This window comes from Marmota marmota, unplaced genomic scaffold (assembly GCF_001458135.2).
Source record: "Marmota marmota marmota unplaced genomic scaffold, marMar, whole genome shotgun sequence".
Taxonomy (NCBI): domain Eukaryota; kingdom Metazoa; phylum Chordata; class Mammalia; order Rodentia; family Sciuridae; genus Marmota; species Marmota marmota.
Genome location: NW_025999880.1, coordinates 11,347,475 through 11,364,173, shown reverse-complemented (window position 1 = coordinate 11,364,173; position 16,699 = coordinate 11,347,475). Strand labels below are relative to the sequence as shown.

General features: G+C 54.7%; 2 protein-coding genes across 5 annotated transcripts in view; both read left to right on the top strand.

Annotated features, from left to right (window-relative positions):
• Positions 1–982, top strand: part of Epn3 (epsin 3) — a 29,101-nt gene extending 28,119 nt beyond the window's left edge. The window contains exon 13 of the mRNA XM_048789085.1: positions 971–982. Coding sequence (XP_048645042.1) covers positions 971–972 — 2 coding nt within the window. The 3' untranslated portion in view covers positions 973–982. The remainder of the gene's footprint in view (positions 1–970) is intronic.
• Cacna1g (calcium voltage-gated channel subunit alpha1 G) overlaps positions 7–16,699 on the top strand; it is a 63,560-nt gene continuing 46,867 nt past the window's right edge. For all 4 annotated transcript variants that reach the window (XM_015495799.2, XM_048789029.1, XM_048789034.1 and 1 more), the window contains exons 1-9: positions 7–136; positions 7,175–7,286; positions 7,457–7,590; positions 7,942–8,039; positions 10,019–10,178; positions 10,687–10,987; positions 11,154–11,246; positions 13,468–14,251; positions 15,522–15,898. In XM_015495799.2, the coding sequence (XP_015351285.2) occupies positions 7,194–7,286; positions 7,457–7,590; positions 7,942–8,039; positions 10,019–10,178; positions 10,687–10,987; positions 11,154–11,246; positions 13,468–14,251; positions 15,522–15,898 (2,040 nt within the window). In that variant the 5' untranslated portion in view covers positions 7–136; positions 7,175–7,193. The remainder of the gene's footprint in view (positions 137–7,174; positions 7,287–7,456; positions 7,591–7,941; positions 8,040–10,018; positions 10,179–10,686; positions 10,988–11,153; positions 11,247–13,467; positions 14,252–15,521; positions 15,899–16,699) is intronic.

Genomic DNA, 16,699 nt, shown 5'->3' with positions numbered 1-16,699 from the left:
CGGCGGAAAAGGACCCAGGCAGCGCGGACTCCGAGGCGGAGGGGCTGCCGTACCCGGCTCTGGCCCCGGTGGTTTTCTTCTACTTGAGCCAGGACAGCCGCCCGCGGAGCTGGTGTCTCCGCACGGTCTGTAACCCATATCCTTCGGGCATGACGGGCCGGGTTAGGGGGTCCGCAGGGGGGCGGGTCGCTCCGCCTGAGGGAATCAAAAGCCAGGTGAGCCGGAGAAGTGAGCCCAAAGGGTAGACAGTTGAGAGGGGGGCAGCTGAGGGGAGGGGGCGTCAGAGTGGGTACAGAGACTCAAGCAGGTCCGGTTGATACCCCAGACTAGCCCCACCTCCGTACGCACACCTCAGTTCTCCTTGGGGGTTTGGGATCCAGGCCACGAAAAGAGAGACGTGCCCCGCTGGTTCACAGCTGGATGCTCTCCAGATGTGGGCAGAGGAGGGTCGTCATCCTCCAGATGTGGGAAGCTTTAGGAGCTTGGGCGCTCTACTCCTCCAACCGCGGGTTAGCGAGCAGGGTTTGGTTTCCGAGTTTGGGGGCTGGGGTGGGGAGGAAGCTGCGGGGACGGAGGAGGGGAGACCGCAATCTCCTGGGTTTTCCTCCTGCCCCCGCCCCAAAGTTTGCGGCGGATTCTAGGGTCAAATACTCTCACCTGGTCCTTGAGGCTGAGGATTTTACTGACCCAGAGAGAGGTGTTGGGGGGCGGGGACCAGGTCTTATTCCCCCAACCCCCTCACCCCGCGGGTTGGAGGCACAACAAGGAGATTCCGGCGGCGGCTGATGTCAGGGGTGCAGAATGAGAACAAGATGTGGTGGAGGGGGAGCCGTCTGCCCCCAGAGCTGGACTGGAGCCCCTTTCAGCTGGAGCCCAATGCCGGGAGTGCCTCCCTCCACCCCAATTCTTTATTTGATGCGGAGTGTTTAAGGTTGGGTTGGGGAGTTTTCTACTGGATTTTTTCTTGTAGAGGGAAAGACTGGCAAGAGCTTTGGCAACTGGGGGATGGGATTAAGCTTGCTCAAGTTACCCCTCCCCTTTCACAAATAGAGTGCTTCAGCTAATGGCAGAGCAGGTATGGGAGACCACAGCCCTATGAAAGTATTGGGGGACAGTAAGGCTGCCAATGTTTGCTAAGGAAGACTTGGGTCTGCTGCCCCAGTGTCTACTCTGTGGACAGGTTTGGAGGATGCATGCCCCACATTCCAGGTAGATGGATTTAGCACTGCACCCTAGCCTTTGCCCAGTCTGAAGTGTGGGGGAGACCCCCACACACAGCCTTCTCAATGGATAGCACAAAGCTCTGCTTGACTAATGCCTGGCTCCTGGCTCTTGGGAAAGGTGGGTTGGGAGGGGTGTTCTGCTGCCATCCAGGTCATGATTGTTCCCCAGGCTCCTTTTTGCCAGCTCTAAGGTTCTATGGGACTCAGGGTGGGAGACCCCATGTCTCCCTTGTAGCCCCTGAGAGTCCGGGCGGGACTCTGCTTTGGGGAAGGGGGTGCGGGAAGCCTGGTGCCGCCCTCACTCTCTGCAGCTCTGCTGCCTCTAGTGCGCAAAGCAGGATGTGAGATTGGGTCCCCCCCACCCCCATGCTCTACACTCGTGGGTCTTTGGGAAGCTCCCCTCATCACACCCTTTCCCTTTCCCCTACCTCTTTTTCCTCTCTGTCTGAGCTGCAGAAAAAGGGAAGTGGGGGCCTCAGAGGTCTGTGGTCCTGCCGAATAGGCACATTTTAAGCTGTGAGCCCCCAGCCTCAGCCCCTTTTCTGTGAAGCAGAGATGGAGACGGGAAAAGAATGTTGCTGAGAAGGATGGCCTCTGGGCACCCCTTCTCTCTGTCCCTAATTGCCCAGCCCCTCTGAATGGAGAAACCACCAGTCCCTATCTCCTTCTCAGGGGTCCCTGGGGAGGCCCAGAGATCTTCTCTCCCTACTTCCTGTCCCAGTCAGCCCCCAACAGACCTCTTGGCTAGCATCTCTTGTCACCTGCTCTGTCTGCATGTGCAGTGGAGGGTCTGCAGCAGATGCCTTCCTGGAAGGGGCATGGCAAGGGTTGGAATGAGGAAAGAGAGGCGGGAGCCCCAGCGCTTACCTGGAGGGTGGGAGAGCAGGCAGACTCTAGGGAGTGGTAGTGTGAAGTGTGGGGCCCCCACATTACTAGATCTGGATTAGTAGCTGAGCCTCAGTTGGCTGAGAGTGTTGAGAACAATTTCTTGGCAAAGGGACTGCCTAAGCCATGTCCCCACTGCTCCCATTCTACCCGAGTGCCAAGGGGAACCTGTGTTTTCACTTAGAGAGGGGCTCTGTACTGTCTTTTGGGCCTTAGCCTTCCCCTTTTTTTCTTTTTGGTATCTATGAAACCTCCCTTGGCTCTAGGAGGTTCCCCATGCACCTCTGAGTCTGAGGGACATAAGGACATATCCTCCGCCCTCACACCCACCAACTAACTAAAGCTAGTTAGCCTTTTCTTGGCACATTCTTTTTGGCCCCTTCCCTCTCAACCTCCTTAAGAGACCAGTTTTCCTAGAGAGATCTAGATGCAGGTAGGAAACTGTGTGTGTGTGTGTGAGAGAGAGAGAGAGAGAGAGAGAGAGAGAGAGAGAGTGAGAGTGTGTATGTGTGTGTTAGGGAAGGTGGAAGGAGAGCAAAAGGAAGAGGGGCTCAGAAGTATGTGTGTTGGTGTTGAGGAAAGCAGGGATACTGGCTCAGTCAACCCAGAGGCAGAAAGGCTCCCGATTCTCAGGTTATAGGGGAATGTTGGCCTTTTCAGTGTGTGTTTCTTCAAGTGTGAGGGCGTGCGTTTCCCCTCCCGGGAAGGAGATCCTGAGCATTCCCTCTCCGGCTGTTGTGTCACATCTGGAAGTTTGTGTAGGAGTTTCTCCAAGCTCAGAGCCCAGCACAGCTTTTTCTCATTTGGAAATCACAGGCTGGCATTTGGGATGCTGAGAGAGGGGGAGTGGGAGGGGGCCAGAGGGGGAGAGGGGAGCCTGCCAGGAGTGGGGGGAGGAGAAGGGGGAGGCCTGAATGGCAGGAGCACTAATGGCTTCCAGAAGTGAATGTGAATGTGTGTGACTGCGTCACTGTGTGTGTCTGATGTGTGTCTCTAGAAGGGAGGGGGCCCCAGGAATTTCTGGAGTCTTCTTTGACATTGTCCCAGTGCCCTAAGTCTGCTTGTTTCTCTTACCTAGGGAGGATTCTCTACTTAGTGCTCAGAGGAAGTGGGGTGGAGGAGTGGGGGGGCGGCAGGAGAGGTGTTCTTGTCTTCTCACCAATTCCTTCCTACCATTTCTAACTCTAGGCTCCCCAAAGGGGATTCTGGGGAGAAAGGGGCTGGGGATGAGTGGAATTGGGGGGAAGAGCACCCCTTGACATTCCCTCTGTCCTCGGCCCACCTTCCCTCTGGGTCATACACATTCCTTCCCACCCACTCTGCTCCACCGCACTGCTGGGGGACTCCCTGTCACCCCTAGTGCCAGTTGGAGCCATTCCTGGGATAACCCCCGCCACACTGCCCCCCCCACCCCTCGCCTGCTCCCGCCCCAGCTCTCACCCCGCCCTGCCCGCCTTGGCCAGGATGGCGACAGACACCCTGCTCACACACGCAGGCATGTGCACGCACACGCGCGCGCGCGCGCGCACACACACACACACACACACAGAGTCACAGACATTTGAATCAGATTTCTGGCCTACTTCCCCTCCCAAAGATTCCAGCGGCTGTCTCTCCTTGTGTCTCTGTCTCACGTCTCTGTCTCTGGGTGGGGCTGGCTGCCTTTCTGCCGGATTCAGTTTTTGGTTCAGCTGGAAACCTCTCTCCCTACACACCCACACACTGAAGCTGGGGGGCACACAAGGAAACAGGCTTGCAGGAGGGGGTGCTCAGCTGGGGGAATCCCCCTTTCCGCCTCCCTGGAGCAAGCCAGTAGGCCCAACCCCTGTATCCACTGTGCTCTGTAGGGAGTCCTGAATCCAGAGGCTACTAGCTCCTGTGGGATGGATGGGGCATAGACTGGTCCCCATTCCACTTCTCCAGCTCTCACTAGATGGCCAGGATTCCTGAGTCCAGGCCCATTTCCTCCTCAATGTTCCTCAGTCTCAGATTTCCAGATTCCTAGGAGGGAATGAGGCAGTTTGGAGGGCCCGCTTCCCTTCTCAGTTCATGCCTGGAGCCCTGTACCCCTGGAGGCACCCCAACCTGCCCCTCTCAGCCTATGACTGCTGCCAGGCTAGGCAACTGCTCTCTTTAGATAAAGCCTCACAGAGAGGACTTGTTTGTGGAGATATCATGCTCTACTTCTTTCTCCCAGGAGGAAGAGGAGGAGGAGGGATGGAAGTGGGGTGCCTCTCCTGCCATTTCCTTTTTATTTGCTTTTGATGGTGGGTTGTGGGGAGAAGAAAGATCCTCCTCCCTCCTCCCCCCACCCTTTGGGATCCACTCCAGCCTGGACAGTCTCCATAGCAACAGTAGACATGTGACTGCACAGGTCTCTCATAGTCACTATGGCAACCAGTGTCCCCCGTTCCCTTGGTTACCATGGGGATCTGTCACATGGTTTCCCCCAACTTGATAACCTGTGGGTCTCCCCATTTCCTCTTCCCTGTATGAGGACAAGACAGTCAACCTGGGTAAGGGGAAATCATGTGTGAGGGGGTCTCTTTAATTACCATGGCAACAAATCCACACCACCTGGTGACACATCTTCCTGTTGTTATGGTAACAGAACATCACACAGTGACACACTGCCATGTTCCCAAGGAAACAAGTCCCATCCTGAGAAGGGTGAAAGACACCCCCCCCCCCAATTAAAAGTATTCTTCTATTCAGAGTGTCCCAAATTTTCCTGTGTCTTGATCTCTTCCCTTTCCATTCATGTTCACCTACAGTGAAGGAAAGAGGTAGAGAGGCAGAGAAGGAGAGGCAGAAGTCTCTGGGAACAGGCCAAATTGCCAAGGGGACCCTCAAGAAGGGACTTCTATGCTTAAGAATTGGATGTAGGGTTATTAGGATGCAGATTCTGTGTATATGAGGCCTGGGTCTGAACCTGTATCTCCTCCTGTCCTCAACTCTGCTCTTATCCCCGTAGTTAAAATTTATCACTATTGAGGGAAATGGGACAGGAGAACATGAATGGAGAGAGACATCTGGCAGATTCACTGATTCATTCATTCATTCTTCCCATGCACTGGTCGTCTGATAAGTGCCAGGTACTACACTAAGCCCTGGGAGCGGGATATAAAGATACAGGAGTGCCCCTGCCCACCAGGAGCCCACAGCTCATCAAGGGAGAAGAGTCAAGTGCATGGATGACTTAATAGGGTTGGAGTTGCTGATATTAGAAGGATCCAAACAGATGTCCTAGGAGCCCCTTTTCCCAGGAGAACAATCCACTCTCCCTCATGCAGACATATTTTTTCATGTGGGCCACTCCCAGACCCCTCCTCTTCTGCAAGGAGAGGAAGGGACTAGCCTGGGGAACTCACACAAGTTCTTGAGGGTAATTGTGTTCTTTTCTTTCCAAATGATGGCTCCCTCCCTATCCCCCGTTTTCTGTAGTGACCCCTGGCTGACCCCCATTGTGGGGTGAGATCCACTGGGCTCTGACTCCACTCAGGAAAACAGCTCCATGGAAACGGATCATTTAAAAAATTTTTTTTCCTCCCATCTACCTATCCCCAAAACCTAGAACTTTTTTTTTTTTAACTCTCATTCTTGTAAAGGGGTGGAGTTTAAGGATGTCTTAATGGGAGTCCTAGGGTACCAGGGACAGGTGGTAGACAGAGAAAAGAGCCTGAGTGACAGAAGAGGGGATAGGAGGGATGCAGGGGGCTTGAAGGAGTCATCAGCCTTGGGTGGGGGTGGGGCCTGAGATTCAGGACAAAGATGGGATAAGGCTGGGATCAGCTGGGAGGAAGGCCCTTGGGCCCCTGGACATTCCTGCTGGCCTCTTCATGCCTAGCTGAAGCAATCTTATTCTAGAAGTAAGGTTAAGACAGGAAGATTCCATGTGCTCTGTGCTCTTGAGTCTGGCTGTAGGGCTGTCATGATCCCCTTCTACCTCCATTCCCTAGGCAGTCTCCTTTCCTCATCTCCCACTCTGTTTCTAGCCTTTTTGTCCTGCCCACTCCTGTTTCCACCTCCCTGCTCATATTTTCCATGAGAAAAGTAGGCTGCTTGGTCATTTATCTGTGAGTCTGGGGCCTGGAACCTTCTAAGGTCCAAAGGCCATCTTGTATATTCTCCTACGGGTGGGTTGAAAATGAGTCCCTCCACAGGACCCACCACATGGGAAGACGCAGGGTTTAGAAGGAACTCCCCTCCCGATTGCTGTTTTTGTCTGGGCTGGAAGGCACGAGAATGTGTGAGGGCATCAGGGCCACTCTGGGAACTGGGGTTTCTCCAGAACACAGTGTCTGGCATGGCGTGAGGCCTCAGTGTTGAAATGCATGGACGTGACTGAGGGCTTTGAACCTTGGGCTCTGGTTCTGTGGCAAAGGGGCTGCAGCTGTGGACCTTCTTCTCTTCCTGGTACCAGGACAGTCGGACAGCCCCTTCCCTGCCTGCCTGAGCAGCTGTGGTGTTCAGAGGACAGATGGCATCGTAGATCAAGACAGCATAAACTTCGGTCTTGTCCTGGCTTCTTGAATGATGTCAGCCTGACTTTGGCTCTCTGGGCCTCAGTTTCCTTAGGTTCTGGGGAATAAAATGATCTACCTTGGATGCTCCATGGGGCTGTTGTGAGCGTCAACTGTGGCATTGTGTGAAAGTGCTTGGTAAACTGTAAGACAGATATAATCCGACTTTAGGTTTGTGTAACACTTTCACATACATTATCTCACTTGCTTCTCACATCTACCCTGTGAGGTGGAGAGAATAGGATCAAATTCAGCTGCAAACTCATGGTGTCTGGCATTTCCACAAGCACGATCAATTCTATTCCCCAAATGGCTTGTGCAAATAGTCAGGGTATTTATGGCTTTTCTTACTTTACAGATGAGCAAGCTGGGTCCAGAGAGGAAAGATGACCAAGGTGAGCCAGGGCCCTCCCATCGTACCTGGTTGCATCTCAAGTGGGGTTGGGAGGTTGTAGGCACAGGTGTCAGGGCAGGATGGGGTTGGGGTGGGGGATAGCTTCAGCTCCAGCCCTCTCCACTGGCTGTTTCCTTGACACTTGATACCTGGTTTGAGCGTATCAGCATGTTGGTCATTCTTCTCAACTGTGTGACCCTGGGCATGTTCCGGCCCTGTGAGGATATCGCCTGTGATTCCCAGCGCTGCCGGATCCTGCAGGTGAGTGTGAGAGTGTGTGTGTGTGTGTGTGTGTGTAGGCAGCTCCTGATCATAATGCCAGACTCCTTCTCTGCAAGAGGCCCTGACCCAACTGGTGGAGGCTGGGTGGTGGTGGGCATATTCCCCCGCCCCCTTCTCGATTTCAGCAGCTTCTCCTCCCCACACATCAGGCCTTTGATGACTTCATCTTTGCCTTCTTCGCTGTGGAAATGGTAGTGAAGATGGTAGCCTTGGGCATCTTTGGGAAGAAGTGTTACCTGGGAGACACTTGGAACCGACTTGACTTTTTCATCGTCATTGCAGGGTAAGGGCCCGGGCTGGGGGTCAAAGAGCAGTGGATCAGATGGGCCCCCACCCTGGCCCAGTCACAGCTCTGCTTCCTCCCTGAAATCCATCAGGGGCCAAACCTGTCATGCCCTAGCTCACTGGTCTGTACTTTTCTGCATTCCAAGGTCTTCTTCCTGTTTCTACCTTCTCTGAGGGTGGGGGGTCTGTCCTTGTTTGGGGGTGGCCCTACTCCTCAGACATAGAGTTAATCTTTAGGGTCCCTCAGAGGAGGAGAGGGAGGACCCCAGAGCAGGATTCTTCATTGACCTCTTTTGACACTGTGGTGGCCTCAGACTCAAAGGGCCTCCCTCTGGGCCCCTCCCTGCAGGATGCTGGAGTATTCACTGGACCTGCAGAACGTCAGCTTCTCAGCTGTCAGGACAGTCCGTGTGCTGCGACCGCTCAGGGCCATTAACCGGGTGCCCAGTGAGTGACCCCTCGGCTCTCAGCCCCTGGACAGAGCCCCAAGAGGAAAAGTAGTCTCAGGCTCCACCCACCACTGCATCCTCACCTGACCACTCATGCTGCCAGCCGTGGCAGAGCCGAGCTCAGCAGGAAGCTAGGGTCACTGGAACCGAACAGACCCCTGGCTGTGGCCCTGGGAAAGTTATCTGGGAAGAGGCCCCCTCACCCCATTTTAGCCTGACTTTGGGTCAGAATCTCAGAAACATTTCAGAGACCCTTTCCAGGGAATAAGGGTGGGTGGGAACAGGTGATAGGCCAGGAACAGGGGGTGCCAAGTGCTAATGGCCTTTTCTGGCCAGAACATCCTCTCACGCAGTCTGGTTCTCACTGGCGAGACCACACTGGCCACGCCGAACGTGACTTCTCTTAAGACAAGGCCACTCCACGCCTCAGCCTCTCGGCTCTGCCTGCATCCCCTTCCCCCTTCCCACCCTCTTCCAACTCATTGCAGTCACTGCCGGGACCATTATCTAAATTAAACCGCATTGGTTTCTGGAGCCAGAGAAGGTTTGGCAGCTCTAGCTCCCCAACGACCTGCCCCCCGACCTCTGCTCAGGCCCCCTTTGCAACTCCCCAACCTACATGAGCTGCAGATGGTCCCCAAGTGGGGGTTGGGGGAGCATGTTCCTGGGGCTCTGTGCCCAACTGTGTGTCTGACATACTGATGTAACAGCAGCCCTGTGTGTGTGTGTGTGTGTGTGTATGTGTGTGTGTTATGCGGCTGCCTCTGGGAGGGCAGAGATGCTGTGTGTGTCCTGGGAGGGGGGTTCTGATGTGTGTTGGTGTTAACAGGAGCTCCAGAAGAGGGGCGTGCCTGCCTCCTCTCCGCCCCAGGTGCAGGCTGGCAGATTGATAGACCTCTGTCTAACCACCCGTGTAATTCCCTTAATGCGAACCCTGAGGAATTGATCTCAGTTAGAACACCGAAGAGCTGAAGGGGGATGGGAGGAGCAAAGGGGGAGAAGGACTGAGCAAGAAGGCCAGAAGGGTGGGGTGGGGGCAGGGCGACTGCAATCACCAAGAGGGTTAAGGAGCTGCCGCTGCTTAGCAACTTTGTCCTGGAAGGGCTGGGAGCCCTAGCAGCACTTTGATGGTCAGAACCAGCTACCAGAGATCCTCCTGCTTGACAAAGGCTTGCTAGGTTGAGGGCTGGTTCAGGCTTGACCAGCTGCTGGGTCCTAGCCCTGGAGTGAGGAGGGGGAATGATCCCTAACAGGGCTTTTGAGGAAGGGGTTGCAGTGGCTTCCCCCATAGGGGATTTGTTAACTGATGGGCTCCTGAGAAAACAAGGTTGTGTCTCTTTGGATCCTGATTTGAGGATTTGGATCAAGCAGGGCACCGACTCAGGGCTGGGGGCTTCAGAAACCTGGTGATGTGCTGCTCCGGCTGTGCAGCCAGCTCTCAAAGTAAAATCCCCGCATGCTAATGCCCCTCCTGGAGCTCTCTGCCTCAGTTACCCAATGACCCCAGTGGTGATAACTTACAAAGGTCAGGTGACTATGTCTAGTGAGAGAAGGAAGTGGGAGGTGTGTGTGTCTGCCTGTGTCGGGGAGCAGGATTTGGAAGCACAGAGCCTAAATTTAAGTCCTGGCACCTACATTTAGCAGCTCTGATACTGAGCAAGCCACGTCACTTCAGGGAGCCTCAGACTTCTCATCTGTAAATTGGGGGTGATATCATCCACCCCGGGATGATGTTGGGAGAATGCCATGGAACTCAGAGCACAGTCACACTGGCTTGTTGGTGGTGGTACTGTGTACGATCAATGTGGGCCGGGGGCTCAGGGTCTGTCAGGGAGTTAGAGGTGGCTGTTGGTCTCCCCTCCAGTTGGAGGTGGGCCACCTCCGCCCCATGGGCCCCTCTGGGAATGCTGCCAGGCCCTTGGCAGTCAGCCTAGCTCGGCCAGCCTGGCGTCCCCAGCGTGGCTTCTGCCCCTACAGGCATGCGCATCCTTGTCACGTTGCTGCTGGACACCTTGCCCATGCTGGGCAACGTCCTGCTGCTCTGCTTCTTCGTCTTCTTCATCTTTGGCATCGTTGGTGTCCAGCTGTGGGCAGGGCTGCTCCGAAACCGATGCTTCCTCCCTGAGAATTTCAGCCTGTGAGTGGTGGACAGGGTAGGAGGGTGACCTGGAAGTGACTATGGGGCTAGGACCTCCCCGATTCCCTGGCTTCCCGTTGCCATCTACGTATCTGTGGTCATATCTGAGACACATCTGATTCTCAAACTTGGCTACACGTCGGAATCACCTGGAGAGTTTTAAAAGTTCCTGATGGCTGGGTGGCCCCGCCAGAGATTCAGATCACACTGGACTGGGATTTGTCTTGGAGACAAGGATTTCATAAATTCCTCCGGTGGTCCTAATGTGTAGTGAAATTTGAAAACCCCTGTACCAGGGTATTATCCTGCAGCACCTGACTCTTGCAGTTCCTGACTCAGCCCTCACCCTCCTGGTGTCCCTTGTCCACAAATCCCTGCCCCTGCCCCGTCCCTTTCCCATTGCCGCCCTGCATGCTTCCATGTACCCACACCAGTTCTCCTTTCCTGGCTCCCTCCATGGAGAACCCCGCTCCTCAGCCTCATTCCTGTGGCTGTCCCCATCCCGCAGTCCCCTGAGTGTGGACCTGGAGCCTTACTACCAGACAGAGAATGAAGACGAGAGTCCCTTCATCTGCTCCCAGCCCCGTGAGAATGGCATGCGGTCCTGTAGGAGCGTGCCCACGCTGCGCGGGGAGGGCGGTGGCGGCCCGCCCTGTGGTCTGGACTACGAGGCCTACAACAGCTCCAGCAACACCACTTGTGTCAACTGGAACCAGTATTATACCAACTGCTCCGCAGGCGAGCACAACCCCTTCAAGGGCGCCATCAACTTTGACAACATCGGCTATGCCTGGATTGCCATCTTCCAGGTGGGACCACCGGGGTCCTGGGATGTTCCCCAGAAGCTAGCCCCAGCACGTGGTGCAGCCTGAGAGTGGTTGCTCTTGGAATTGGAGTGGGTGCCCAGGCCACTGGAGGAGACTGGAGGAGGCTTTAGTGGGCCTAGAGTCAGCCTGTCCCTCTTGGCTTCCCCAGGTCATCACACTGGAGGGCTGGGTCGACATCATGTACTTTGTGATGGATGCTCATTCCTTCTACAACTTCATCTACTTCATCCTCCTCATCATCGTGAGTGACCCCTCCAGCCCCCATGGGAATGGCAGATGCTGAGGGCACGGGTGGGGACAGTCCAGAGAGGGAAAGGCTTGCTTGGTCTGAAGTTCTTCGCTCTTAGGACAAGTCCCATAGAGAAGGCATCTGTCCTGTGGTGGGAAGGACACCTGATGAGGAGTCAGGAGGAATCCAAGGTCAAGGCCTGATTCTACCACTTACTACTCTTATGACCTTGCACAAATCATTCCTAGGAGGCTCCCAACCCCACCCTGAGCTTCTGATTCTTCATGAATAAAGCAGATGGGTTTTACCTAGGAATAGGGCTCTTCTAGAGCCCTATTTCCATTCAGAAATGGAAAAGTGTGGTTCTGTCTTTTAGGAGGATTAGGGGAACACTGTTGACATTTTGTTGGGGGGAGGGGAGAGATGCTAAGCATCCTAAAACATTTGCAAAGAATTGTTCCACCCCAAATTCCAATCCGTGTTGAGAAACACTGTGCAATCTCTTGTTCTCCCAGCTCAGAAATCCCAGGGCTTTACAAAGATAGAAGACAGGCAAAACCGGCAATATTTAATAGTTTTAATCACTACCATTCGTAGTTAATAATTCTGGTGCTACTACTTATAGCTGATATTTATTGAGCACTTACTGTGTGCAGGCTCCTGCTCTCAGCACTTCTATTTGCTGGGCATTTAATTCTCACTGTGATCTTGTTACCATCTCCAATTTACAGATGAGGACCCTGGGCTGTCCTCATTTATCTGCCTTCACCTTGTGCTTTGCCTAAGCTGTAGCTTAATCGTGCTGGGTGGAGCAGCATTCTGAAGTGTTTTGTAACATCTGCTGCCTGCTAGGTCTTCATAGGCTCCTATGGGGTTTCTGGTGCAGGAATGGTGGTCTCCAACCCCTGAGTGAGAACTCAGATTCCCAGTGGGTTGGTCACTAGGTCCAGATCACATAGGAAGTAAGAGGCTTTAGTGGGCTGAGAATTCAACTCCAGGGTGTCAACTCCATTTCCAGCTCTTTTACCATGTTACCAAGAGGCCAACAACAGAACCAGATGGAGGGACAGATATTGAGAGGAGATTTAAAAGAGATTAAGATTTACTCTCTTCTGATGAGAGAGACTGAAGGGTAGCCCTGCGAATGAGCAAGTCCCCAAGGCTACCCACTCTTGCCTCTGTCACTTTCCCTGGTGCGGAAGAGTGGCTGGGCTTGGGGTGAAGCCTGATAGAGGCCTGTTCCCATCTCTGACCGTCTCCTCGGGGGCAAGGTGGGTGTTTCAGGGAAGCCAGTCTCAAAATTATTGCTGTCCTCCGGTGTTTGGTTGGGGATGGGGGAGTAGCCAGAGGGTTAAGGGGCCTTGTTTCCACCCTCCCACACATCCCCTTAAAAATCTTTCCAAACAGCTCTCTGAAGTCACACTAGTGAAGCTAATTATCATAATTACTAGGACACCATGTAGAAAAAAAAATCTGCTTTGTCACCATAAATATTCATTTCCATCATTCAGGATTACTGTCCAAGCGATGGCCTCCCCAGGATCCTGGGGAAACTGAGGCATGGAGATGGGGGCTGGGAGAGCAGGGGAAAGGCAGAGTGGTGATCTGTCCTGTCTGTAGAGTGTGGATTCGGCCCTTGCCCCACTAGGTGAGGGGAGAGACACAGGGAAAAGGGGTCCAGGCCAGGCCAGTGGTCCCAATTTTAAGATGAGGATATTGAAGCTCAGTGGTTAAGGATCTCCCCTAAACTGGAATTGGGACTAGAAGTAGGAATCTTATGAACAAATCTCAAAGTCTCAATCCAATTTTAAGGTGCCATGTCCCTAATATTGCATTGATGTCCATAGCATTCTCTATTCTCCTGGGGAGAGGTGCTTAGAGTCTCCAAGGGTGGGTGTATTTGGGGGAGGGACCTTGGGAGGTAACCTCCCAGGATATCATTACAGCAACACCTTAGAATTTCACAGGGCTCAGTTCAAGTCTTAGACTTTCTCTGCATTAGCTGAGTAATCTGCGGTGACTTCCTTGATCTCTCTGAGCCTCAACTCTCTTACCACTTGAATGGAGAGATTTTTAGTAGCATCATCTCCCAAGCTTGGCAGAATAAAATAAGATCATTCTGGGAAAATCATGGAGCCCAACACCTGTGGTGTCGAAAGTTCCCTGTGTGGTGACTGGCATTGCGATTCCCTTTTCTTCAGGACATCTCCTCTTCCTGTCCCCACCCCTACAGGTGGGCTCCTTCTTCATGATCAACCTGTGCCTGGTGGTGATTGCCACGCAGTTCTCGGAGACCAAGCAGCGGGAAAGCCAGCTGATGCGGGAGCAGCGTGTGCGGTTCCTGTCTAACGCCAGCACCCTGGCTAGCTTCTCTGAGCCGGGCAGCTGCTACGAGGAGCTGCTCAAGTACCTGGTGTACATCATCCGCAAGGCAGCCCGCAGGCTGGCCCAGCTCTCTCGGGCCGTGGGTGTGCGGGCCGGACTGCTGAGCAGCCCAGCGGCCCTCAGGAGCCAGGAGCCCCAGCCCAGTGGCAGCTGCTCTCGCTCACACCGCCGCCTGTCTGTCCACCACCTGGTGCACCACCACCACCATCACCACCACCACTACCACCTGGGCAACGGGACGCTCAGGGCCCCCCGGGCCAGCCCAGAGATCCAAGACAGGGATGCCAACGGGTCCCGCAGGCTCATGCTGCCACCACCCTCGACACCCACCCTCTCTGGGGGCCCTCCAGGGGGTGCGGAGTCTGTGCACAGCTTCTACCATGCCGACTGCCACTTGGAGCCAGTCCGCTGCCCGGCACCCCCTCCCAGGTCCCCATCTGAGGCGTCGGGCAGAACTGTGGGTAGCGGGAAGGTGTACCCCACTGTGCACACCAGCCCTCCACCAGAGATGCTGAAGGAGAAGGCACTAGTAGAGGTGGCCCCCAGCTCCGGGCCCCCCACCCTCACCAGCCTCAACATCCCACCCGGGCCCTACAGCTCCATGCACAAGCTGCTAGAGACGCAGAGCACGGGTGAGAACGCTGGGCTGGGGCTGGGTGGTGTCCCAGAGAAGACTAGGGCTCTGGACTCAGAGGGACCGGGGCTCAGATTCCCAGGCTGCTTCTTATGGCCCTGGCATCTTCAACCAGTTTCGTCACTTCTTTGAGTCCTAATTTTCTCATGGGTTAAAATGGGGACCATAATGCCTACATTGTAATGATAACAGCTGCTGTGTAATGTGTACCCATTATGCGCTCTGCTCTATACTGTTTGCAATAGTATCTAACCACTGTTGTCCCAGTGGTATGCGTGTCACCTGCTTGGAAGACCAGGTCCCTTTGGATCCTCTGGACAGTTCAGATGATAAGCTTGAATAGGGTCCCCATTGTATGCATGAGATAAAGGAGGCTTGGAGGGATCTCGTAGCTTGCCCATGGTTGTTCCGTGAGTGAAGTGCAAGCCATCCAACTCTGAAGCCCGTGGAGAAATGGTGTGTGACTGTGCCCCATGCCAAGTCTCATGTCCTCTCCGCAGAGAGATCCCAGGCAGGAGCAGCAGGTGCTTGGAGCTGCTGGTCTGATGGGTGGAACACCTGTGTCATGGGGGAGTGAGACAGTCACCACCTGTGGGTGGGTCCCTCAGACAGGAGTGGTCTCTCCAGCCACCTGCCTCCCTGCAGCTGCAGCCAGACACACATGAATACATGTGTCTGGTGTTCATGTGCACATAGGTGTCTGACATGTGTGGGTGATTTTTTTCTGGTGTATTATGCACATGTGTACAGGGGTCTGGCATATATGCACTGGGTAGTGTGAGTGTGTGTTCTTATGTTTGGTGCCTTTACACGTTTATTTTGTGCAAATAGCATGTGCACAGTGTGTATATGAGTGGGTACATGTAGGGCACATGTGCACATGTCTGGTGTGTGTGGGGATGAGTGTATGTGTTTGGGTGGGTCTCAATCCCTTGGAGGGGTGTTGGTACAGACCCAATTCAAGCTCCTTGCTGAAGGCTTCCAGGACATAGAAGCTGTACAGGACCTCAGAGGACATCAAGGCCACCTCTATGCCTGAACCCTAGGACATTCAGCAGTACCATCAATGGGCTGCTGTTGACATGTGGGGCACATTGTGTTCAGGACTGCCTGTGTTGCGGGGCACTCAGCACCCCGGTCCACTGAGTGCCTGGCATCCTCAACACTGTGACAACCCAGCCTTCCTCCCTCACTTAGTGCTTCCACCAACGGCAGGAGAGCCCCAGGTGAGAGCCCTGCTGCTTCTGACCTCTACTCTCCTATTCCAGGCGCCTGCCAGAGCTCCTGCAAGATCTCCAGCCCTTGTCTGAAGGCAGACAGTGGAGCCTGTGGTCCTGACAGCTGTCCCTACTGTGCCCGGCCGGGAGCAGGGGAGCTGGAGCCTGCCGACCACGAGGTGCCTGATTCAGACAGCGAGGCTGTTTATGAATTCACACAGGATGCCCAGCACAGCGACCTCCGGGACCCCCACAGCCGGCGGCGACGGAGCCTGGGCCCTGTCACAGAGCCTGGCTCTGTGCTGGCCTTCTGGAAGCTGATTTGTGACACTTTCCGGAAGATTGTGGATAGCAAATACTTTGGCCGGGGAATCATGATCGCCATCCTGGTCAATACCCTCAGCATGGGCATCGAGTACCATGAGCAGGTAGGAGTGTGGGCCAGGCTGGTTCCTGCCAGCTGTGTCTCTTCTCTCTAGGGCCCCGTCACCTCCCCCTGCCTCCTGGGATTTGGTTCCTCTCTTGGGCTCCATTCCTCTCCATGCTGCTAGCCTGCAGGGAGGATGGGAAGAGGGACATGTAGTGATGTGTGGGGACCCTGGAGGGTGACTACCGTGAGTGCCACACAGTTTCTGAGTGTGGAGGTGGCCCAGGCAGGGGCAGGTGTATTCTGTCTGGGAAGACTTCTCAGAGCAGGCGGGCTTTATGTGGATAGACAACGAGTACTGACTGGCATGTGGGGAAAGACAGGTCCCTGGAAGGCATTTGGGACTTTGGAGAAGGTGTAGCAGGCAGGGGCAGTGATGGGGGGTCCCCAGCATTCACCTAGCTCAGTGGGTACTGGTGACTGATTTGAGGCCAGCCTGCAGATGGGAGTGAGGAGGAGCATGGTGGCTGGGCCTGGGGTCATGCGGGGTCATGCAGGGAGCAGTCTTGGCCTGGCCTGGGGTCAGGAGGCTGGCTGTGAACCAGGGTGGCTCTAGGTAGATGACAGTGCCCAGCATGGCAAGATGACTTGAAGCCAGAGCATCTGAGATCTTGTTCTGAGGAGCGGGCTGTTTAGTCAGGAGGAGAGGAGGCTCAGCGGGGACTGGCGAGCTGTCTTCAAATATTTGAAGGGCTGTCATGTGGAAGAGGGAGCAGGCTTCCTTTGTGGGGCAGACGGCTGTGAGCTGTGGGATCTGGGCTGAGGGGAGGAAGACGTTCTCCCTCTTGGAGCTGTGCAGAGA